We start from the raw sequence: 26,434 nt of genomic DNA, 5'->3' as shown, positions 1-26,434 counted from the left end.
TTTCCTTAGATAATATGTGTATAATTAGGGGGTTGTTTGGAATTTTTATTAAATGCTTACTTCATTATATTCTTTTAGATATGTTTAATTGAATTAATTGCAGTAGGGTGGGTGGGAATGGGTAAAAATTCAAGTATGTATGTTATTATTAGAAAGATTTTCAAGTGTTTTAATTTGTTATAATGGTATATTACTGTACACTTGTTACAAGATTTAAAATGAATAAAGAATTAAAAAAAAAAAAAAAAAAAATTTATTACTGAAAATTCACAAGAATATCCAAAATCCACTAGGACGTCCGGTAATTTACTTGAACCGCTATCGATCAATATGGATATCTTTTCACAAACTTTGGTCCCTCTCACTGCTTCATTCATAAGAGACTCAACTGATTTCATGATCCAGTTAGATGCATGTGCCCTGGGTTCAAATAATACTTTCTTAATGGTTACAGCTGATATAGAAGTGTTATATACTAACATCCCGCAAGGCCACAGTGCTCCAAGTAATTGGAATTATTTTGGACTCCTGGAAACCACCTTGTTATCCACCTACATCTTTTTTATTGGATTTGATTCTATACTGTGTACAAAATTTTTAAAGAATTGTACTTAGCACTGCACTAATTGACACAGATTTTTTAGGCTACATATAAAACATCTGCCCCAAGTGATTAACATGGAAAATGCAGGTCTGTTTACCTCCTTTTGGAGGGAAAATAAAGAACATCACAAAAATCCAAAAAGACCACTGATCCACTTATGTAACACCTAACATTAGTTCAGTCAACTTTAATGTTTTCTTTAAGAATATCAGTATCTTCCAGTAAAGCATAAAGTACAGGTATTATTAATATCATGAAAAAGACTTCTACCTATTTCAGAGATGGGCAAAACCTTCTGGTGTTTGCTAACTTGTTAACAAAAAAAATAAACAGACCATGTGCCTGCTCAAACAAAACAGCAACCTTCTTTTTGACTTGAATCTCTGTCGTGGCCAATGCTCCTTCAGAATCTACTCTGTTTGAGGGTTGGGTTCGCTTCTTTCATCAACAATGATAATGGATTACAAGAAATTCTTGGGTTCTCAGCATAATTAAACAGATTAACAACTGAGGTTCCAAACGCATTCAATACTATCTTAATATGGTTCCATCTTCCTAATGTCCACACCAATGTACTGCAAAGATAAGTTGATCATCTCCTACAATGCTATGCCAATGAATCAATTCCTCTCTCCAAAAAGAAGGACAGGTTGTTCACCCTCTCCAAAGTAGGGAGAACGAGAGGGTACTCTAAAATTAAAAGGGGATAGATTCCGTACAAACGTAAGGAAGTTCTTCTTCACCCAGAGAGTGGTAGAAAACTGGAACGCTCTTTCGGAATCTGTCATAGGGGAAAACACCCTCCAGGGATTCAAGATACAGTTAGACAAGTTCCTGCTGAACCAGAACGTACGCAGGTAGGGCTAGTCTCAGTTAGGGCGCTGGTCTTTTACCAGAGGGCCGCTGCATGAGTGGACTGCTGGGCATGATGGACCACTGGTCTGACCCAGCAGTGGCAATTCTTATGTTCTTAACCAAGGCTTCTTCTCTACATACTACTTCCTTATTCATAAGAAAACAGGAGGACTGTGAACCACCCTAAACATCTGAGGCCTCAATCTCTTTTTCTGCAAAATGAATACTGTTCTACAGTATTCTACCATTCCTATAGATTGGGAGATTGGTTGTGCACTCTAGCTTTGAAAAAGATGCCTACACTCTCCTGGTACATATCCAGAACTGTTAATATCTCCAGTTTAAAATGTGCAGCACAAAGTCTCCCCTTCTGTCCTTGCATCAGCTCTAGAGCTTTTACCAAATGCCTTGTAGATGCAGCTGTATATATTCACAAACAAGATCAACCATTTTTTTCCCCAACTTTGAGGGCTGGCTTCTAGCATATTTAGTATCAATCCTCAAGAAAAAAGCAACTTCATAATCAATTTCCAGAAGTCAAACACATCCTACAGACTGTCTTTTATGGAGGCCATTCTAGGCAAAGTACAAGAGAGGGTATTTCTGATGTTGGACAGGCAACACGCCTGATGCTGGATATCCTGATACAATATACAAACTGACTTACTGTATATGGTTTCTTTTGTTCATCCAAAACCAAGATAACTTCAACGGAATTTCAAGCTCCAGTGGAATCAGAATACTCAACCTTTATCCACCATATTGCATCCTTTATTTCAGTTATATATGCTACAATGGTGGATATCTAACAACAACTTCACATGAAGTATTCCTTTAGTTGACTGTAATACTATTTTACCCTGAAAACAGATGCTTCTATCACAGGCAAGGGAGCTATTTAAACGCTCTTCTAATGCAAGTCCAAATGCCCCCTGCAAATCAATCATCTGGAACTCTGGACCATTTTTCAATGACCTTCATCTCTTTGTTTACCTTTTCTGACGTTACTTGGTCTTAGTTTGGATAACCAACCAAGTGGCCATGTTTTACATCAAAAAAGCAAGGAGGGATAGGATTTTGTCTGCCTCCGTCAAAAAAGCAGCAGAAATTTGGAATTTTTTCATAGTAAATAACATCCAAATACATCAGTGTACTTGGGTACAATATAAGCTGTAATTTCTGCAGGATTTGGTTTAATATTTGATAGGGATTAGGTGTCATTTATAATGAAACGTCATTCACTGATAACGAGTGTGCACTATGTGCAAACAGGGCGCAAGCTTTCCCAATAGTGTGCACGTGCGTGAATCATTGTGTGTGTGTGAACTCTCATGAATGAGTGCGCATGCACTAACTATCAGGAAAAGCATGAACCCTCTTTAAGAAGAGTGTGCCCTCTTTCACAAAGTTCACAGTCTTTAAGGAAAGTGTACTCCCTTTATCCAGAGTGTGCAATGTTGATGACATTCATTCTGAAATAAACAAACAAAACCCCCACAGAAAAAAAAACTTTTAAATTTTCTGGCTGCCCATCCCTAATATTTTATAAGGAAACATAGGCACCTCTGTATCTTTATTATCTAGAGCCAATATAGGTGTCCTTTTGGTCTCCCAACCTAGGCAATCTGTTCTATAATCACCCTCCATTCGAATATGTGTATTTAATAAATACATGCATACTGCAACTCTGTCCAAACTGCGCTTCTAAGAATATCCTACGAGTATGTGCAATATTGTTTATATGCATACTGATATAGGCGTATGTGGCTGTGCAATTTTATGTAGACATTTACTGTAAGTAAAAAAAATGCTTCACAAAGTTACCCCCATGAGTCATCTGGAAGTTTTCTAAGACTATTTATTAATAGTTCAGAAATCCATTTGGGAGCTGCAAACTAAAACCACAAACAGCTCAATGTGCTCTAAACTCTTCAAAACAATAATAAAAGGAAAAGTGGAAAAATAATGGCTAGGCTCAGTTTGAAATTGGTTCTTAGGACTTTGCTGTCATAGGCATAGCTTGAAAGAAATTGTGATTGCTGGATTGTGCCGATATCCATTCCTGGCATGAACTTGAAAATAAGCAAAAGCACATGCATTACTTAAAAATGTATTTGATATATTATTGGCAGCGCTCTTGCTCATGCTAGCTCAGGCAAAGAAGTTTAAAGGAAATAATACAATATCAATGGTTTAAGTAAAACTTTTGGAGATACTGTATGTTTCTCATAATGAGCTGCCTCTCAAGGAATTTAACCAGCCATTAATATATTCTAGAGAACTGGAATATACCATATTTTTCACTCCATAAGACACACTTTTTTCTCCCAAAAAAGTGGGTGTTAATAAGGGTGCATCTTATGAAGCAAATATACCAGCCATTCAGAAGTGGTGCACGCCCACATAGCAGCGCACTTGTGTGCCGCTGGTCCTGACATACCGGTAATCAGCAGGCAGCTGTCCAGGGAAGCACCAGTGACCAGCACAATTAGGAAGTGTTGTGGGCCCAGGCATTAGCGCGCCTGTGAAACCGCAGGCCCCAACAATCAGCAGGCAGCCGTCCACTGACCACCACAATTTAAAGGTACCTCCGGAGGGCTGGGATGGAATTTAAAGGTGCTGGGGGTATGTAAAATTATGATTGATTGCGGGGGAGCTGGGACGGATTTTAAAGGTGCCGGGGGGTATATAAAAGTGATGATTGATTGGAGGGGGGATGGGACGGAATTTAAAGGTGCTGGGGATATGTAAAAGTAATGATTGATTGGGGGGGTGCTGGGACGGAATTTAAAGGTGCGGGGTATATATTAGTATACAATTTGGTTCAGAATGGGTTTTATTTCTTGTTTTCCTTCTCTAAATCTGGGGTGCATCTTATGGTGAGGTGCATCTTATGGAGCAAAAAATACAGTATTTTCTTTATTTTAAAAGTAGTACAGTTTATATCAACTACACATTGGCAAAAATAAAAATATTATACATAAGGTACTCACTGATGGATGAAAGACATTGATAGCTTGAACAGCAGATCTTCCCTTTTGCTTATGTCCAAATACTAGATCAATCCAATGACAAATAGTCTGAGATACATGGTCAGATTCTAAGGCCTGTCGATGTACCAGGATAAAAAGGCGAGAATCATTTCGAGCCCATGGGGGGAGATTAACATGATTCACTCTTTCACCATTTTGACGTAATCCAAAATCAAAACCTAAAAATATAAAATAGTTTGGTATATGAATTACAACACACTTGACATTTACTGTTAACATACCTACAAAAATAACATTGTATGAACAAAGCCATAATGACCAATTTAATTCCAACATTATACGAGTATAAAAACAATTGTTACAAATACAATATAGTATTACATGATTCAAGCCCAATCACAGATATAAAATGACAGACTTCATGGCAACAGAAGAATGGCATTTCTCAGCCACAAAGGCTAAAAACCATCAATCATAGGCTCCTTTTACACCTGGAAGGAGACACAGTAAAAAAAACCTGTGCTCCACCCAGTTGCAGAGCATATACACCCCAGTACTACAACACTGTTTTGTGTTGTAGCATTGGGATGTGTGTATATATATATATGTATATGTATGTGTATATATATATATATATATATATATATATATATATATATATATATATACACACACACACACACACGCACACACATACATATATGGAGAATGATGTAGTCCAGGTGAATCAGAGGGGTGGAACTCAGCTACAAAGAAGGATAAAATTCCTTAGCAGGGAGTTAATCAGTGAGATCCCAGAGGGAGAGGTCCCAAAGAAGAAACCTCCACAGAGAAACCTTTCCCAGTTGTAGGCTAGAAGGGAGCCCGGGAATGGAAAGTGTTTGAGAGTGCCAAGGTGACGGCTGACAAGAGGTTTACAGAGAGAGACTATGAGAGAGAGAGAGAGAGAGGCTGGCAGGGTGAGAAGCCTGTTATATGAATTGAGGTCTTGGATGTTAAAGGTGTTGGCAAAGGTAAGCCAAAACCCCTTTTTGCTGAATAATATGTGAAGTATATATATAGAAAGGACTGAGAGCCTTTATGTTATAATCCCTGAGCCTGTAAGGAAACAAGCTCAGGTCATGTCAAAGAATAAAAGTTTTGTTGCACCTTTTCAAGTGCTTGTGTGACTGTCTGGGTGAATGTGCACAGAGTACAGGAAAACCCGGACTGGACTATCACACATACATTAATATATACATTCCCAGATATTATTCTTTATTATGGTATAACACACAATACCTTCTCTGTTTACTAAGAACTCTGGAAGATAGAAAAACTCTGGGACAAGCTCCTTCACATCTGTCATAGACTCATATGATGAGAGACGCCAGGTTGTATTCATTGAGTGAAAGGTTCGGTCTGGGATGTCAAAACTCTGATCTATGAAGAAATCAAATTCAATGTATCATCAGCAGTTAACATGCCGGTATTTAAATCTATAGATGCAGTTTACAATGCATATTTTTATATGTTCATACAACAAACAGGTACCTTATTCAATACTGAAAAAATAGGGAAATATACAATGATACTCTGTGATTCTATTAATTGGCAAAATACTGATTATCACAGTTATTATAGCTTTAAATAAACATAAATTTATAATAGTGATGTGCTCAGACCTTAAACCCATTAAATAGTGAAGTCACTACTCAGAGTTCAACACGGGGGACCATCATCGCACTCACTAGTCCCCGACCCTCCCTACGTGAACATATTCAGATACTTGATGGTACTTATCTGAATGGAGAGGTGTCTGTTGTTAGATTTAGTCCTGTTAAATCTCGGTAGTGACTGTGTTCAAACTAGTAAAGTGCCTCTTTAAAATCCTGAGGTGTTTCTTATATATATATCCGCTTCATTTCCCGTCCCCCCGACTCGAGTTTCGTCTTCTTCGTCGGGGAGGGACACTGATACTGGCTCGCTGAGACCAGACTCGTTCAAAATCTGCAGATGGCCAGCAGATTTTGAACGAGTCTGGTCTCAGCGAGCCAGTATCAGTGTCCCTCCCCGACGAAGAAGACGAAACTCGAGTCGGGGGGACGGGAAATGAAGCGGATATATATATAAGAAACACCTCAGGATTTTAAAGAGGCACTTTACTAGTTTGAACACAGTCACTACCGAGATTTAACAGGACTAAATCTAACAACAGACACCTCTCCATTCAGATAAGTACCATCAAGTATCTGAATATGTTCACGTAGGGAGGGTCGGGGACTAGTGAGTGCGATGATGGTCCCCCGTGTTGAACTCTGAGTAGTGACTTCACTATTTAATGGGTTTAAGGTCTGAGCACATCACTATTATAAATTTATGTTTATTTAAAGCTATAATAACTGTGATAATCAGTATTTTGCCATACAACAAACAGGGACATGTTAGCTTTAGGAAAAATCACTGCACATTGGGGTTTTTAAAAAAAATTATTTATTTATCATATTTTCATAAACATATCAAGTATTCACTTGTACAGAAAGGTAAAGATTAGAGGCTCCTTTTACGAAAGTGTGCTAGCGTTTTTAGTGCACACACCAGATTAGCGCGCGCTATAGCGTGCGCTAGCTGAAAAACTACCGCCTGCTCAAGAGGAGGCGGTAGTGGCTAGCACGCGCTAATCCGCGTGTTAAGGCCCTAACGCGCCTTCGTAAAATGAGCCCTAAGTCTAAAACAGGGCAATGTTTTTTATGGCAAATAATTTATATGTAAAAGTGGAATTTACAAGAAGGAAAATCTTTTCAATTCTTAAAGGAAGAGCACTTCTTCTCAGTCTATTGCTCCAACAATTTCAATTTTGATGTCATATCAATCATTATTTATTCTTCTTAATTTTCTTTTTTCTTCTTATAGCTAGCAAAGGAGATAGGACATCAGACAGGTTTCTGGTACTTACAAAACAGCCGGAAGAGCTGTTCAGCTGAATGAAACCATGCTATAATCATTGGTCCTCCTCCTCCTTCCTTAGCTATGCAAATTCGGCAATCACTTAAAATTTCTTAAATAGTTACATTAAATATATTTAATAATTTCAATTATCCAGGCCACGTATCTTATTGTTTTGACACTGGCTCTAATGGGCCCGTTTCGCCCATTTGCTTTTTCAGAGAATCAGTTCAAAAAATTAAGACTGGAAACAAACCAGTCAGCCTGTTATATTGCAGTCAAAAATGCAATTCAGAAGGACACCAGCTCTTGGGTCTCAAAGCTGCACCGCTGCTACCGTGTCACAAATAATGGAAAGGAAATAAACTCACCTTGATAAGCCAAAAACATTTTAGTAAAGGGAGGCATTCTAACAAGGAAGTGAAGCACAGTTCCACTGTTGGAATAATGCGATCCATAATGATAAGGCTGTACAGGTGGCATTGGGTCATCCTCTCGGGCACCTTTGCGATATTCTTCTTCTAAATACTAAAAATAGTAGGGTTAAAGCACAACAGTGAGGACATGCTTGCATAACTCACTGCACTTAAATGTAATATATGCAGATATACATATATTGCAAATACAATTTTTTTTTGACTGAAACTTACAATTAGGATCAGCAATAGTCTTTTTTTTTTTTTAACTTACGGAGGGCTCATAGGCCTAATACAGGGTTATGTTAATTTTCCAAAAATTATTGAGGCTGATTTTAATTGTGTGGCTGACACTACATTAAAACAAGACAAATGGATAACTAGACCCTATCAAAAGGGTTTCTTTGTTATAAAAGGCTTTGAATGTCACAGATATTTGGAGCTCACAATATAAAATAGTACTAATATATAGTGCTGGAATCTTCTTAATTCATAAGGCTCTGAGTATACCACTATCCAAATAGCAGCTACTTTTGTAGGAGAATTTTGTATGGACCTTCAGAATGTAACAAGGCATTTCAAAGTCCCGGCTACTCAGGTCTCCATCAGTCCAATATTTATTGAAACTTATCCATTTTGGTTTTATTTTTATTCATTCTTTTTTGTAACTCTTCTAACTTTTCTTTTAAACTTTTTAGAGTGAAATAACTACTTAGCTCATAGTAGATTATCATCTACACCACCTCTCCCGACATGCTCCCGACATGCATGTTTCAACCAAAACTTTCTTCGGGGTCGAGGGGAACAAATTAGAGAGCTGAGATCTGTGGTCTAACATGGAGGACACTTCATCCTATGGATTGTAATTATACTCATCTATCATCTCGAGCTCATAAGATTCATTCCAGAATAGATTATGCGTTAGTAGACAGCTATTTTCAGAGGTTGTTGAGACAATGATAGGACCTACAGAGGTCTCTGATCATGACCAGGTATGGGTGGTATTGAGAACAGATGGGAATACAAGAGAAGATAAACAATGGAATTTTCCCTTAGATTTAGATAACGATTTTAATTTTATGGAATATCTGATCTAATTGTCAATTTCTGGGTTGCCCTATGCGTATCTAGGTTCAAAGTGACTTAAATCAAGAAGTTTATATTATATTTTGGAGTTGCAACAATGAATATAAAGTAAGCAGTATACTGTGAGGTTAATGGGCTGATTACAAGACTTAATTCCATACATTCTCACAATCTTAGTCCATGTGAGAACCCTATATACAAGCACTTTCTCCACTTGCTCGTAGCCTGGTCATTAATGACTTATGATTATGAATACTGTTTCTTTATGTGTACTACCCTTTTTTTGGGGGGGGGTCTTTGGGACTGGAGGAGAGGATTATATGTTTGTTTTATTGTACATTGCCTTGAGCTATTTCCTCAGAAAAGGCAGTATATAAAGTTTTTAATAAACATAAACTAAGGATATGTGGTTTAGGCAGATTTTGACTTGTGTTCTTTTCTTGGTGTTAGGGGGCTATTAGAGTCAAAGCCCCCTGCACATTCATTATATAGTATTTTGGTAATACTATGCTGTTATATTTTATTCCTATTTTTGAACCTGAAATTAAATTCTCATGTCTATCAACATAGGGTTGAAGGGGGTTTTTTTTAGGGGGGGGGAGGTGCCAGAAAATAAATATTCAAACAATTTTGTTCATTAAGATGTAGCTTTCTACTTTGTATTGTTAACATAGTAAATGATGGCAGATAAAGACCCGAATGGTCCATCCAGTCTGCCCAACCATACACACTCTATAAATTAATCATTTCATTTAAATTGTCCTTTTTGTTAGATATTTCTGGGCCAGAAACCCAGAGCTCTGCCCGGTAGTGTGCTTAGGTTCTATCTACTGGAGTCTCCGTCCAAAGCTCGCAGATTATGTACTGTTTAAGCTATGTTGATTACTTATAATGTTTAATAAAAGTTTGAACTGTAAACAACTTATGGAGGGGATGAAAGTCAATGATATTTATTTAGAATAGGGATATGCAAGTCTATAAGGGCCACAACCTGGCCCATTTTTCAAGGAAGTCAAATGTAGATTAATTGGTTTCTCAGGCCAGATGAATGGAAATATATCTGACAAATATTTATTTAAAACATTCTGAGAAACAAAATTATTTGCAGTCCTTAAAGAACAGATGAATTAGGAGAAGCACTAAAGCTGTTAATTAAAGGGTTTAGGCTCCTGACAGAGTTAGGCTCTTAAATTAGACTCTTTAAAACTTTTTAAGGGCCGAGTTCCTAAATGTCTGCTTTTAGTTTTACTAGATTCCTAAATTTAGGATCCGAAAAAGTGGGTGACAACTGGAGCGGATTTAGGGAGAGGAAATGTTAGAAGCTTGGAGGGGCATAATCGAAAGGGACATTTAAGTCCGTTTACGTCCATCTCGCAAGTCGTCCAAAGTAAAAACAGCTTAAGACACATTTTCGAAAAATACATCCAACTTTTTTTTAGTTTTGAAAATTGTCTAATTATATATGTCCTGCGAATCTGATCGTTCAAGCCGCTAAATCGTCCATCTTTATACCACATTTTCGTTCAACTTTCCATCCAAGTCCAAAATGCCTAGAACAAGCCCTGTTGGACATGGGAGGGGTCTGCAAAGTGATGGACTGCACACCCAGACATGCCACCTAAATAGTGGGGTACCTTACAGGGCACTGCTGTGAACTTCACAAAGAGTGTCATTTCTTCTCCTCACTACAGCTCCCTTATAGGTCATGGTGAACCCCCCAAACCACCTCCAGAATCCCCTAGACCCACTTATGTATCACCCCAATAGCCCTTATGGCTGCAGGAGCCACTTATATGCCAGTAAAAAAGGGTTTGGGGGATGTATAGGGCAGTGCACATGTTTAAGTATCAATGCAGTGATTACAGGGGCTTATGGGCATGGGTCCTCCTCTCTATGGGTCCCTAACCCACCCCCAAGATGACTTAAGCTGCCTCTGTGCTGGACAACTAGGCTATCCTATGCCAGGCGGCCAGGTGGTGATGGTCTTACATGGTCCAAATCACAACGTCCAAGTTCCGTCTAAGCTCTGTTGTAAAACTTTCGGTTATACATGCTGTACAACTAAGTCTAAGCCGTCCCATGTCCTGCCCAACTCCCGCCCTCGACACTCCTCCCGAAATGCCCCGTTTAGCTTTGGTCATTCAGCGGCACTATGAAGGCCTAGGTCATTTAGAAATACGTTCAAAACTCGTTTTTATTATTGGCACTTGGACGTTTTTGAAAAATGAGAAACGACTTAGGCTGGTTTTGGGACATTTTTCTCTTTCGATTATGAGCCCCTTAGCAATGATTTCCATCACTAGGCTCCCAGATTTAAACAGTTTATTGCCAGAGCAGCATCAAAAACATAGCTAGGTACAGCAAGACAAAATCAATTATAATAAGCTTAGACAATAACTTTCATCTTTCTATTTTCATGAATAAATTACTTAGCTCTATCCATACTCCTTTGTAGCCCTACAATTCAAATAGAGCGAACAGAATGCTAGGAATGATCAAGAAGGGGATCACGAACAGATCAGAGAAGGTTATCATGCCGCTGCACCAGGCCATGGTACGCCCCCACCTGGAATACTGCGTCCAGCACTGGTCGCCGTATATGAAGAAGGACATGGTACTACTCGATAGGGTCCAGAGAAGAGCGACTAAATGGTTAAGGGGATGGAGGAGTTGTCGTACAGTGAGAGATTGGAAAAGCTGGGCCTCTTCCCCATTGAAAAGAGGAGACTGCGAAGGGACATGATCGAAACATTCAAAATACTGAAGGGAATAGACTTAGTAGATAGAGACAAGTTGTTCACCCTCTCCAAGGTAGAGAGAACAAGAGGGGAAGTTCTTTACCCAGAAAGTGGTAGAAAACTGGAATGCTCTTCTGGAGGCTATTATAGGGGAAAACACCCTCCAGGTTTTCAAGCCAAAGTTGGACAAGTTCATGCTAAACTGGTGAGAATGGACTCATTTGGGAGCACTGGTCTTGACCTAGGGGCCGCCGCGTGAGCGGACTGCTGCGCAGGATGGACCACTGGTATGACCCAGCAGCCTCAATTCTTATGTTCAAATATATTCAGCCAATCAATTCTACCCTTCTCCCCATCACCACCCACCTACAATTCTTATAAAGAGTTTCCAATTTTTTCCTAACCTATTGTGCTTACCTTTAATGTTCTACTATCCTATCATAATTGTTTCAATTTGTCAATTTGTAAATAAAGTTATATATAATTTGTTTTATTTTAAAACGCTTTTAACTGTTCATCGCCTAGAAATTTGATAGGCGATCATATTAAATTTTAATAAAACTTGAAATTTGTCTCTCTAACTTTTTCTATCTATCCCTCCTCCCCAGATCCAATCTGACTACAACTCGAAATGGACTTTGTTTTGGCTCAATAAGTCTGCATCAAACCAGTAGTTAATGTTGATATACAAAATCTTCAATTTGCTGAATCAACAGCACTCTGTACAAAGAAACAAAGCCTTAATCTCACAAGCACTTTGGTGTAACAATGCACCAGTATACCATGTTGGTGATGATCTATGATTTTGTGTGTGGATTTTACATGAAACATACAATGCCAATCCTACTCACTCTGATATATTAAAGTTTTTTTTCTGATCACCTATTTTTACATGCATGATCTACACACAGCTTTTTAAGAGCCTGCTTAAGTGTATAAAACGTTTTACATACTCGTCACTTATAAAATCACCTCTTTGCCATACAATTTGAAAAGAATACAAAAATATGAGTTGAGAAAAACAAAATTTTATCAATTTACCTTGTAGTTGTCAACGTAACGATCTTCCTTTTCTTTTGACTGTACAGCTATGGGCTTTGCTAGATTTCTGTAATGGTTAATTTTAAAAACCTTAACAATACATATTTTTAAAAATCTGAAAATACATTATAATAACGGTATACTTTAGATAATGTATTGGGGTGAGAATTCAAATGTAGAGGTCAGGGCATGCTTAGGTTTCCTTTTTATTTTACAAAAGGCTCTGATGAAGGTGGAACATTTTATCAAATATCTAAAAGGACATTGACAAATATAGAATTTCAGATGGATGTTATATATAATCAATAAATAAAATGGAATATGACAATATGTCCAAAGAAAGCAGTGATTTAAAAAAAACTGTACATGATAATAAAATTGTACTGCTCATTTGTTGCTGCAGTTTTTGAAAATCTCTGCTCTCAGAACCCCCTAATCCCCTCCCCACCAATCCTACCCTTGGCACTTACCAGGGGTTTCACTCATGTCTAGTGGAGAAAGTAGAAGTGACTCTTGAATGCTCCTGAACTATGAGCACCAGTGTTCAAAGAGATGCCAGTCACCCCTAGCAGCAGCCTGGTAGTACTAATGCTAGGGGGTGCAGCTGCCAAATAAGTGGCAGGCAGGAAACTCCTGGCAGATGTGAGAGGTGGGCTCAGAGGTGCACCTTGTTCTTGGTATGGGCTTCAGTGGGGGGAGGATCAATGTTGTTTGCACCTGCCCCTTTATTCGTGCTTATGCATGCTTCAGGGCTCGTTAAAAAGGGGCATGGAAATAATTTCAAATAGGCATGTTTGTTTTCTCATTCTAAAATGAGAAGCAACACATTTATTTTTGAGGACTGCTCAAACCATGTCCCCACTATTCCCCTTAGAAGACTAGAGCTATATGCATGATGGCTCTATAAAGTCGCTATTATCTATACCAGTGGTTCCCAACCCTGTCCTGGAGGACCACTAGGCCAGTCGGGTTTTCAGGATAGTCCTAATGAATATGCATGGAGCAGATTTGCATGCCTGGCAACTCCATTATATGCAGATCTCTCTCATGCATATTCATGAGGGCTATCCTGAAAACCTAACTGGGCTGGTGGTCCTCCAAGAGAGGGTTGGGAACCTCTGATCTATACATATAAATGCTGCTAATTACACACATAAATACTTCTAAAACAAGGGCTTACATACTATCTATTCCCAGATACTCATCTTTTACAATTAAAGATTAGGTTCTTACCTGGATAATCTTCTTTCTGTTAATATACACAGGAGTCTGTACATTAGGTGATCAATCCATGCTTGTGAACTGTTGCAGAATGATGTAAATCACATCTTTCAGGTCCTCCTCTTCACCAGTGGAGTATATTGCCCTCTTCAGTTTGTACCAAAGCAATTGATCTCCACTGTAACAGAAGAAAAGAGAAGGAAAGACACGGGGAACTTTCCCAGAGATAACATGCATTTCTGTTCTGCTCTGAAACTCATGAAAAAGAACAATAAGTATGAACTTTCAACATAGATATATCAATAAACCAACCTGCTGTCTGCACTTGCACAAACACAAACTCCAAAGCTCAACAAACTCAGTACTTTATTAGTAATTTATTCATACATGTTCATCCAACTGACAGGAGAAGAACTCCATTTCCAGAGTATATGTAGAGTTGTCCAAGGCAGAATGCAGGCAAACTGCAAAACCCACAGGGCAGGTCGTACAGGTAAGAATCTAATATTTCACTCTGTTACATAAACACAGGAGTCTATGTTAGGTGACGTTCCAAAGCAGTGTCAGACGTCTAGAGTGGGACAGATGAGCCTGTCCACAAAACTGCGAACCACCACATCCACTCTGTAGAACCTTGTAAAGGTATGTAGAGTAGACTACATAGCTGCACTAAAGATCTCTTGGGGTGGAACTGCCTGGGATTCCAACCATGAAGATGCCACACTTCTGATCAAATGAGCTTTGAGAGAAATAGGTGGCCATCTGCCACAGCCAATGTACATCAACAAAACTGCCATGCAAATCCATCTGGTGAAAGCAGCCTTGGAAGCTGATCTGTCTTATCTTGACTGACTGGTTAGAACAAAATGATGGGCAGAAAGTCGAGAATCACTGGTCCTTTTCAGGAGGTGGAATAACTCTTTGCAAATCCAGCCACTGCAATATCTTATCTTGCATAGTTGAACCTATAGGATGAAAAGGGGGCAAACGAACCTCTTGGTTAACATGAAAATCTGACACAACCTTTGGTAGAAAAGAAGGTACTGTACGCAGTGAAACTCCAGCCTCTGTTATCCTGAGGAAGGACTCTCTACAGGAAAGAGCATGCAATTCTGAGATCTGACTTGCTGAGACTATTGTCACCAGAAATACCGTCTTTGGCATGAAATCCAGAAGGGACACCTCTTGGAGAGGCTCATATGGAGGCTTAGAAAGGCCTTTCAAGATGATATTAAGATTCTAGGATGGAAAAGGCTGGCACAACTGACGCCAAAACTTGTGTGCCCCCTTCAAAAAATGGGTCATTTCTTGATGAAATGCCAGCAATAGCTTTCCCACTTGAGCTCGGAAACATGAAAGGTCTGTCACCTGGACTTCGAGAGACACCACCGCTAGGCATCTTTCTAGTCTGCTTTGCAGAAATGTCAGGATCACAGGAATTGGTGCCTTGAAAGGTTTTACCTGATATTTGGAGTACCAGAGCTGGAAAGGCCTTCCAGGCCTTAGCGTAAGCCTCAAATGTCGATGGCTTTTTTGCACGAAGAGTTGAAATGACTAACTCCGAATAACCCTTACGGGTTAAAGCCGTACACTCAAGAGCCATGCTATAAGACCAAAGCATTCTGGGTTCTCTATGGGAATTGGTCCTTGACTGAGAAGCTCCATATGAAGTGGTAGCTTGATGCACTAGAGACACACTAGATACTCCCTGAGTTTCTTACTGCTCTGACATCTCTTGCTATGTCCAACAATTATTTTCTTTTTGAAGAGAATTTTTATATGGTTTTGTCACTACAGTGTTTAAAAAAAGAGACTGACCCTAACACTCTGCTTCATTTTACAAGCATGCATCCTATCCACTCTAAGAAGAGTATCCTTTTCTCTCAACCCTTGAGATATCGGAGAATTTGCTCCTCTGATACACTATATAAAGAACAATCTACTGATCTGGTTAATAATCTGGCTGCTAGAGGATATCCTGAAAATGTTCTGAAAGGGGCTAAAAAGAGAGCCTGGTTTAACTATAGAGAACAACTTCTACAATACAAGACCACACCTACTAATTCTGAAGTGGTAGCTTGTGTCTTGAAATACAATATGCATGCTTCTGATGTAAAGATTTTTAAAAAGCATATGCATATTTTGTCAACTTTACATGTGCTTGATGATATTCCTTTTTGTTCTCCTTTAGAAGGAACTTCAATTTTCCTGATATTTTATGTCCTGTTGTTACCGGGATGGGTGGGGAACTAGGGTTAATACAGTAGGAGGTCATACTTGCTGTGGACTTATAATACAGATCAATGAGTTTAAAGCTCCTAATGATCGCATTATACCTCTTAGAGCTTCCACTTCCTGTACGTCTACGTACGTCATCTATGCTTTGATCTGCCCATGTGGGCTAATGTGCATTGGTCAGAATCTTGTCAATTGAGAACAAGACTTATAGAACATAGACAGTGTGTTTCTGCTCATAAGCTCACTGCTCCGCTAGTGGAGCATTGCGAGTCTACTGGTCACTTGTTTTCAGAATTCAGATGCTTTGTAATTGAACAACTTCAAAGCATCAGCATAGAGGCAATATAATGAAGAAATTGCATCAAAGAGAACAACATTTAATTTTCACTCTTAACACTATTGCCCTGAAAGGTTTAAATTAGAGAATGACACGGTGGCTGTTACCGTGGCTAGTCGCAGGTAGCCACGGGTAACCCGCTGAAACAATGAGGGGGATAAAGCACTCACTGCAGGTACGGGTACAAGGCCATCCACCGCCCCGTGGAGCGGTGAATGGCCTTGTCCCTGCAGTTAAGGGAAGGAACGCGCACAGTCACCAATCGCACGTGGCCCCCTCCCTCCTTCCTACCTACCGAATCTATCTATCTATCTATCTCCCTTCCTCCCCCTTACCTTCGTGGTGCATTTTGAGTAACTTCTTCACAAAGCTGTCGGAGCCTGCAAGCAGTAGCGTGCATGTGTGGGCGGAAGCTTCTCCTCCAACGCAACTTCTGCCCACACATGCACGTTACTGTTTGCAGGCTCCGACGGCTTTGAAGAAGTTACTCAAAACGCGCTGCGAAGGTAAAGGGGAGGGAGGGAGATAGATAGATTCGGGTAGGTAGGAAGGAGGGAGGTGGCCGCACGAGGGGTGCCGAAAGGTGGTGAGGTGGCGAGAGAGGAAAGGGTGGTGGAGGAAATGAACAGATGCTGAAGGGGGGTGAAGAGGAACAGACGCTGAAAGGACATGGGGAAGACAGAGTGGGGAGAAGACACTGAAAGGGAAGAAGAGAGAGATGCCAGAATATGGGGAAGCGGAGGGAAGAAGATGGGTGCCAGACCAATTGGGGGGGGGGGTGAAGGAAGAGGCAGACAACAAAGCTAGAAAAAAAAAATTATATTTATTTATTTCTTTTTTGCTTTAGGATAAGGTAGTATATTAGTTGTGTTTATAAAAATTTATAAACAAAGCCCTGCCAGCTGAACATCCCTTTCTCTAGTTCAGTAGCCAGAACTTTGATTTATAAGGAAGGAATAAGCTAAATATTGCAGTACTGAGGCTTGTATGGATGCTGCAGGGACGGGGCGGGGACAGTGGTCGCGGGAGACGGGGACAAATTTTTTCCCCCGTGTCATTCTCTAGTTTAAATACTGTCCTTGAATGGCGAGCATTTCTGTGAGTGAATGCAGTTCTGCTAATTTTGTTTACGTGCCTTTTTTGTTTTTTTTGCTATGGAGAATATTTTCGTGTGTGGGAATTGCTAGCAATTTTGTGAATGGATATTTCTCCAATTAATGATGTCATTTTTTTACATCAATATGTTCTCTAGCCTCACTCTTCCTAGAAAAAGCGTCTTGATGTTTTTGCCACTTTTCTGCTGTATGCAGCGCATTTGAGACCTGAGCATTAACAAATTCTTTCCCCTGAAGATGCTTGTGATGAAACGGGGTTCTCCCGTTGGGATTTGAAGAGAGGTCCTCATTTTTGGCAGCCAGATTGAAGAAGCACTAAGAGTTCCTTTTACTAAGGTACGCTAGCGTTTTTAGCGCACGCTACATTGCCGCGTGCAGTAACCCGGCGCTACACACCAAAAACTAGCGCCAGCTCAATGGTGGCATTAGCATCTAGCGTGCGCTAAAACCGCTAGCGCAGCTTAGTAAAAGGAGCCCTAGGATAAGTGGCAGTTTACTTTTGTTAAAAGTTTTTTTCTGTGTGTTTTCTATGCTGCTGACTCTTATCTGAATTTGTCTCTACATTTCCTGTGGTTGGCGAGGTGGAACTCAACACAATATAAAACAAGAAAGTATTGCAGGTGGAGTTTTTTATGGTCCATAATAGTTATGGGGGTAATGGTGGACATGACAATGATGCCAACTGCACAGTGCGCAGCGGCCGCTAAGAGAGCGAATAGAATGCTAGGTATAATCAAGAAGGGTATTACAACCAGAACGAAAGACATTATCTTGCCATTGAATCGGACGATGGCGCGCCCGCATCTGGAATACTGCGTCCAATATTGGTCGCCGTACCTTAAGAAGGATATGGCGTTACTCGAGAGGGTTCAGAGGAGAGCGACAAGTCTGATAAAAGGGATGGAAAACCTTTCATATGCTGAGAGATTGGAGAAACTGGGTCTCTTTTCCCTGGAGAAGAGGAGACTTAGAGGGGATATGATAGAGACTTACAAGATCATGAAGGGCATAGAGAGAGTGGAGAGGGACAGATTCTTCAAACTTTCAAAACATAAAAGAACAAGAGGGCATTTGGAAAAGTTGAAAGGGGACAGATTCAAAACGAATGCTAGGAAGTTCTTCTTTACCCAAAGTGTGGTGGACACCTGGAATGCGCTTCCAGAGGATGTAATAGGGCAGAGTACGGTACTGGGGTTTAAGAAAGGAATGGACAATTTCCTGCTGGAAAAGGGGATAGAAGGGTATAAATTACTGCACAGGTCCTGGACCTGTTAGGCCGCCACGTGAGCGGACTGCTGGGCACGATGGACCTCAGGTCTGACCCAGCGGAGGCATTGCTTATGTTCTTATGTTATCTGCTTTATGTTTAATACAACAGGAGCACTTCCCAGTCATTGATTGACTTTAACTGAGGCCTTTTTCTCCACCTGATTTTGATTTCTACCAGTATTGTATGTGAGTGTTCCCCGTCATCCCCCAGACTTTGTTTTGATATTTGATTGATTTTTTTCTACTCTGTCCTTTGATGATGTTTCTTTAGTAAGAATTAACTAGAAAATTGAAACACACAGTTGGATGATATATTTGATAAAAAATAGAGAACTTATGATGCATTAGTATTGATCCAAAATTTTGATGAAAGGATCATATATTTATTGAAACATATCTGAAGGTCCTCATAGACAAAAATATAATTAAAGCATTGTTAGGTTGCTTCATGATTTATTTGGTCAAGCCTCTAGTAAATCAGAAGATGAGCTGACTCTCAGGGGAACAAACTCTGAGCCTCAAAGAAACCAGGCTGGCTCATCAGGTATACCTGGGTGTTGCCCTGTGAGCTGCAGCCCACCAATGCGGAGTCTGCATTCACTCCCAAATAAGTGGTCCTCTTACCACTGAAGCCTCACGAAACAGAAGAAAAATACCTGAAAATAATAATAACCAAACAGAGCAGATCAGAACCCACCTCAGTTCACTTGCAGAAGGAAAACCTGGAGAGGGCACTATACTCCACTGGTGAAGGAGGAGGAGCTGAAAGATTGACATCGTTGATCAGTTTGTGAGTATGGATTAATCACCTAACATACAGACTCCTGTGTTTATGTAACAGAATTACAGTCTTCAAATTCTTCCTACTGTATTTCTCGGCAAAATGTTCCTACGTTTTAATGTTACTAGAATATTTAAGGGACAAAAGATGATACTGTACTGGTGAACTGAACTGCAAATGTCATCCACCATTAAATGAATAAAACATTAAATTAAAAGAGCAGGACTACAGAGACAAATGTAAAAGCAAGCTTTTGCTAAAATAAAACTGCTTGCCTGTAATAAGTATTTTCTAAAAGTAGAGGATTCAGACGTTTATTGACACTTATTTCTACAAATTATTTTGGACCGACATGATAACCACAATCTATTTAGGTCCTTACTTGTGTTATACCTATTACTATTCTGTTGACCCTTGTTGCCAAAACTGATGACAGTAGCTTGTGCAACATCGCCTTAGAGTACAAACACTAGGAAAAAGTCAACTGGATTCTAAAGGTGGAGGGGTATCTAGATTATAAAAATAAAGTCACAAATTTCTGGCAAACTTAATTAAGAATTAAAACAGACTCTCTTTTCTGATAGCAGAATGTATGAACAATAATTTTTAGAAATAATTCACTTTTAAGTTACCTGTAAATTGATGGATCATTTAGATCAAGTGTTTCACTGGTGTAATCAGCGAGAATGAATGGAAATACAGGATACTGCATAAGATCGTTGAAAGAGCGTCCAGCATGTTTGTTTAGGTGAGTCAGGTATTCAAAATTAGTGATTTGTCCTGTGCACCACAGCTGAGTGAGAGCCGTAATGTTCCCATACTCCAAAAGATTTGGAAGATTGTTTGTCAGGATATTGTGATACACATTATCACGGACCTTAAAAACAAACAAACCATCTCTGTTGTATTCACAGGCAAGAACATATATAAACATTTCTAATAGGTCCAAGATAATCGGGTCTGTTTATTAAAAGGTGATTTTAGGGGGTCACGTGACGCTATGAGCCGCTGAAGACGTGTCTTACATCGGCTCCGGGCCCCAATCCACTAAACTACACTTCAGCAAGCGAATTCCTCATCCTGGCTGGGTCTCCTTGAAATGCCCAACATCGGGTATCTATGGAACAATATTTGACCCGGTCGCAGGAGACAGCGCGATCAAAAACAGTGCGCGCAGGAAAACAAAAATCAATCTCGGGCGCGGCCAAAATGGCGGCCGCATCGGGGACGGCGGTGTCGGAGTTTTCGGACACAGCCCTGACTGAAATAAAGACGGCGGTGGCTCAGGTGCTGGGTCCGCAGCTAGAGGCATTGGCTAACAAAATGACCCGCCTGGAACAACTGTTAACAGATACAGCGGCCCGCACAACAGATCTAGAGCAACAGGTGTCAGCAGCGGAGGATAATATAAATTCACATGAAATGGATATTGCTGCACTACAAGAAACAGTGCATCGGCAGGCTGAAAAAATTGATGACCTGGAAAATAGGTTACGACGCAGTAACTTACGCTTTCTGGGTGTCCCAGAACTGATCCCTGACGCGAGATTGCCTGCGGAGTTGGAAGGCTGGCTGGAAATGGAATTCCCGGAGGCTATGGAGTCCAGCTCTCTATGTTTGGAAAGGGCCCATCGCTTGGGAGCAAGGCCTTCTCAGGATGCTAGACCACGAGTGGTGATAGCTAAGTTCCTGAACTACAGACATAAAGCGGCAATATTGCGCCAATACCGGGCTAAGAAAGATACCTTGATGATGCGAGGATCAGCTATTCGTATTAGCCAGGATTACTCAACGGCCCTTACTGACAAGCGAAAGGAATTTTATCCTCTCTGTAAGCGTCTGGTGGAACTTAAACAGCGATTTTTGTTTCTCTACCCAGCTATATTGAAGATTCAACATGAGGGTGCTTGGCACTCCTTTTCAGTGGCCTCTGAAGCAGCCGACTACATCAACACTCACCTGAGCTCTCCGGGAGACCCTCCTTGATGAACTTAATATGTAACTGTATTGGTTATTGGCTAGGATGAACTTCATTGATTCTATTCTAGTATATGTTTCTGTGTTGAAGCTTTCACTTAAGTAAAGTATGTTCTGGTTTGTTAGAAGGATTGGGGTTCCGTTAGTGTCTTCCCTGGCCTCTTGCATATTCCACAGGGGATATGCTATTTGGGAGATTTGGGAATGTGGGGGGTTGGATTGGGGATTGTGGGATGGGATGGGAACAGCCTTGGGGAAGAAATTTTGCTTCAGTTTTGTTTTTCTTTTGGGTCAGATTAAGTATTTCCTTACTGTATTTGAATTTGCTTCTGCTGCAATATAATAGGTACTATACGATATACGCTTGGGTGAGGCTGGGCACCTGGGCGTGGTTTTGGGATATAATTGTCAACATGCATACTATATCGGGTGCCCATGGGAGATAGAACACTTCGAATTGTCTCTTGGAATGTTGCTGGTATAACATCACCGATAAAAAGGTCCAAAATCCTGCAACAATTGAAACACCACAAGGCTGACTTGGCCTGTTTACAAGAGACTAAATTAACTGCTGAGGAACATGAGAAATTGAAGCGGGGATGGGTTGGTTCTGTTTTTTATGCATCTTCCTCGGGTAAGCGGGCTGGAGTTTGTTTGCTGATTCGCAAGGGCTTGAAGTGTGCTGTCACCACTTGCCATCAAGATGTTCAGGGTAGGTCCTTACTATTACATATCACTTTACAGGGTACAGACTTTAGATTACTGATTACATATGGGCCTAACATTTACTCATCAACTTACCTTAATTCTTTGATTACTCTAGGACTTCAAGACACTTCTGTTCCTCTTCTAGTGGTTGGGGATTTCAATCAGGTCCTGGATGCTTCTCTTGATCTCACTGGACCAACTAGGTCACCAACTGCATCTGACACTAAGGGGCTACCCTTTCTGTGTAAATCGCTGGGCATGGTAGATCCTTGGCGTCTACTTCACCCGTTTGAACGGGATTATACTCACCAATCTCGAGCTCATGGAACCTTTTCCCGTTTGGACTATATACTGATATCTGAATCATTATTCTCTCGAGTATCTGAGGCAACTATAGGTCCATTAGCCATTTCCGATCATTGTCCTATTTGGTTGGATGTGTCCTGGAGTGCTCCCCCTTTGGGGTGCTTCCGGTGGCAATTTCCTTCATATCTGAAAGATGATCCTTCCTTTCAGGCATATCTGCATTCTTGTTGGGAGGATTTCTTGAAGACTAATGGACAACATGTACCCACTCCGGATCTCTTTTGGGATACGGCCAAAGCAGTACTTAGAGGGGCGATAATTTCTTATGTAACAGCTCGCCGCAAAAGAATCTCCCATGGTATTATTAGATTAGAGAAACAATATTCACAATTGAAAGCCCGATATATCCAAGCTCCTTCTCGCTTGCTTCGTGAGGACATGCATTCAGCACAAGTAGCTTTGAATGCTTTGTTACATGATCGGGTTAAGCGTTCGCTATTTTACAGAAAATACAGATTTTATCGTTTTGGGAATAGAACAGGTAAATTGTTAGCTACGCTGACTAAGAACTGGCAAGACGATCGCTATATTTCCCGGGTTAAAACAGGACCTCATTCTTACCATACTAAACCAGCGGACATTGCTGAGGCATTTTATCAACACTTTTCTAAATTCTATGCTAGTCCTACTACCTATATGGGCCCAGATGTCCTCGATTATTTGGAGGACGCGGGTATGCCTAGATTCACAGACCTGCAGAGATCAGTGTTGAATGGACCTATTCAAGGCACAGAGATCCAGAAAGCAATCAAACATTTACGCTCATATACTGCCCCGGGGCCAGACGGGTTTTCCACTGAATTTTATAAACTGATGTCTTTGCAGGTGTGTGAATCTCTTATGGGCTACTACACAGTGGCATTGGAGAAGGGATCCTTTCCATCCCATGCCAACACAGCTACTATAACTTTGCTCCCTAAACCAGGTAAACCTAAAGATGAGGTTGATTCTTATCGTCCTATATCCCTCCTTAATGTGGATATAAAAATGGCTAACAGATTGACTCCTCTCTTACCACATGTAATATCTCATACACAGGCCGGATTTGTCCAGGGCCGACACTCGGTGGTGAATGTTCGGAGGGTACTATTGGCAATGTCCAGAGCTCAACTTGCATCTACGCCGGGCATTCTGGTCAGTCTAGACGCTGCAAAAGCATTTGACCAAGTAAACTGGTCTTATCTTTTTAAGGTATTGGAATACATGGGAGTGGGGGGCTGGTTTTGGTCAGCTTTACGGGTGTTATACTCTTCCCCAACAGCTTCACTCTTAGTAAACGGTATATTGACACGAACATTTATAGTAGGTCGGGGAACTCGTCAGGGATGCCCTTTGTCCCCACTACTTTTTCTTCTTTACCTAGATCCTCTTATACGTACCATATTGAAGGATGATGTTATAGTTGGGTTGAAGGAGGGCTCTTCTCAACTATGGGTGCTAGCTTTCGCAGACGATATCCTACTCACACTAGCTCAGCCACATCGTTCTCTGATGCGTGCTTTAGAAATCCTGGATGAATTCCACTTATATTCTGGACTGACGTTGAATAAACAGAAATCACTGGTACTTCCTCTGCAGCCCTCACTTTGCGATTCTTGGCCAGGCCCCTTTCCTCTAGTTTGGGCGCCATCTTCCATTAGATATCTGGGTATCCTTATACCAAGGGACTTAACTACACTCTATTCACATAATGTTTTGCCATTGCTCTCCCGAACTGAACAAAGATTGCAGGCCTGGAGATCCTATCCATTGACACTAATGGGCAGGATTGCTTTGTATAACATGATGATGATCCCACAATGGCTCTATGTTTTACAAACTTTGCCCATTTTTTTGTTACGTAAACATCTCCGGCAACATCACCGTTCATTGTCCCGATTCTTATGGGGGGGTAAGAGATCCCGGATCACTCTACACAATTTATCTTTACCTACCTCTCAAGGGGGTCTGGGACTATTACATTTGGGGAGGTTTAATGAGGCTTGCCTGATCCGGCATTTGAATGACTGGTTCTGTGGTACATCCTACTTTACGGCCACGGAGGTGGAATGTTTAGCATTCGCCCCCTACCACTTTAGTTACCTATTACATGCTTGTTGCCTTCCCAAACAGGAGGACAACTATGGAGATATGTTTCTCCTCCCCCTGCGTAGGCTTTGGAAGACTATCTGCCAGCGTTTGGCCATTAGATATGATACAACCCCATGTCTCCCGGTGGCTGGTAATGGAGACTTTCTCCCGGGAATGGATTTGGGTGCCCAGGCCTGGTGGACTGGGAGGGGATTATATTATTTGCTTCATGTATTACAATCTAATGGACAACTACAGTCCTTTCAAATGTTATGTGACTCTTCTATTCTAAAGCCTGCTGACTGGTTCAAATATAAACAGTTACATCATTATATCAGTACCTTGTCGGGTCCCTCATTGAGTGGTGCCCTCCAGGACAAATTGTCAAAAGCCTTTTGTTTAACTGCTCAGGAACCCATACCTTTACGCTCACATCACCGATTTCTACAGGACTTGGCTGGAGAATTGGACTATGCCTCATTGGCCTCCAAATGGACTCAAGACTTGCAGATTAACATATCAGTGGAAATGCTAAAACGGAGTTTTTCAATGGGTATGAAACTATTGATCTCTGTAGCAGAAAAGGAACGATATTACAAGTTTCTGGTTCGGGCATATTTTGCCCCAGTCCGAGCTTTTCGGGCACATGTAAGTACTACTGCTTGTTGCCCGAAGTGTGCGGCCCCAGGAGCTTCTTTAGGCCATATGTTTTGGCTGTGTCCGGGCATACAGGCTTACTGGAAACGTGTTTGCTTGCATATTCAATCCATCTGGAACTGTACCTGGCAGCCTACAAACACATATTTATTTACATTGAAACTTACTTTGATGCCCATCCGTCCAGGTACTGCGGCGTTTGTCCAAAAGGCTATCTTCATGGGACTTAAAACTATTCTTCAATGCTGGCTGTCTTCGCACACTCCAACTGTTTCCCATTGGCGCACACAAATGATCCAGTTGGCAGGCTATGAACGTTTGTCCATTGCAGACATGAACTCTAAATCTGATTCCTCATATTTACGTTGCTGGTTGCCCTTTTGTTCTATGTTAACACCGGTAGTACGCTGCAGATTGTTGAACTGACCTGAACCCAGTTGAGGCTGTTCCCATGGGAGGGTGGGTGGGAAAGTGGGGGAATGGGGGGTGGGGGGGTGGAATTTTTTGGGTTGTGGAGTTACTGCTTGGGTAACCTGTTTGATGGACCGATTGATCTTGTGTCTGTTCTGTATATGAAAACCTAATAAAAAAGGATTTAAAAAAAAAAAAGTGATTTTAGAAACATAGAAATAGACGGCAGATAAAGGGCCACGGCCCATCTAGTCTGCCCACCCCAAGATGACCAGGTGGGAAGTTTCAAGTTCAGGTAGTATTTTAGAACAATATCTGCCAAGTAGAACTGTTCTAAAATACATCCAGGAATGGACATGTGTGTTGATGGAGCGCCCATTTTACAAACATCAACACCTGAAATATTGATGGAGTCGCAAGGCAACCTAAATGCGGTTAGTATTTCAGAATATATTTTAGAAACATATATGTCTGTTTTCTGCATGCACGTCTAATCTATCCAGTGGAGAGTTGCACAAAGCAACTTTCTCTAAACTAGACTTCCCGGGTAGCAGATATAAATCCTGTCATATGTCTTTATGCAACATGTATAAATCGGTCAGCAGTACTGCTGAATCCCCCCCTTT

The 26,434-nt window shown here is 40.7% G+C and overlaps 1 protein-coding gene across 6 annotated transcripts in view; it reads right to left on the bottom strand.

Annotated features, from left to right (window-relative positions):
- LYST (lysosomal trafficking regulator) overlaps positions 1-26,434 on the bottom strand; it is a 295,950-nt gene that overhangs the window by 33,205 nt on the left and 236,311 nt on the right. For all 6 annotated transcript variants that reach the window (XM_033936373.1, XM_033936368.1, XM_033936370.1 and 3 more), the window contains 5 exons: positions 20,252-20,496; positions 12,659-12,725; positions 7,749-7,905; positions 5,734-5,874; positions 4,453-4,670 (listed from right to left, as the gene is read on the bottom strand). In XM_033936373.1, coding sequence (XP_033792264.1) covers positions 4,453-4,670; positions 5,734-5,874; positions 7,749-7,905; positions 12,659-12,725; positions 20,252-20,496 — 828 coding nt within the window. The remainder of the gene's footprint in view (positions 1-4,452; positions 4,671-5,733; positions 5,875-7,748; positions 7,906-12,658; positions 12,726-20,251; positions 20,497-26,434) is intronic.

Source organism: Geotrypetes seraphini, chromosome 3 (genome assembly GCF_902459505.1).
Source record: "Geotrypetes seraphini chromosome 3, aGeoSer1.1, whole genome shotgun sequence".
Classification (NCBI taxonomy): domain Eukaryota; kingdom Metazoa; phylum Chordata; class Amphibia; order Gymnophiona; family Dermophiidae; genus Geotrypetes; species Geotrypetes seraphini.
Note: the sequence above shows the minus strand (reverse complement) of the source record. Positions and strands in the feature narration are given on the sequence as shown.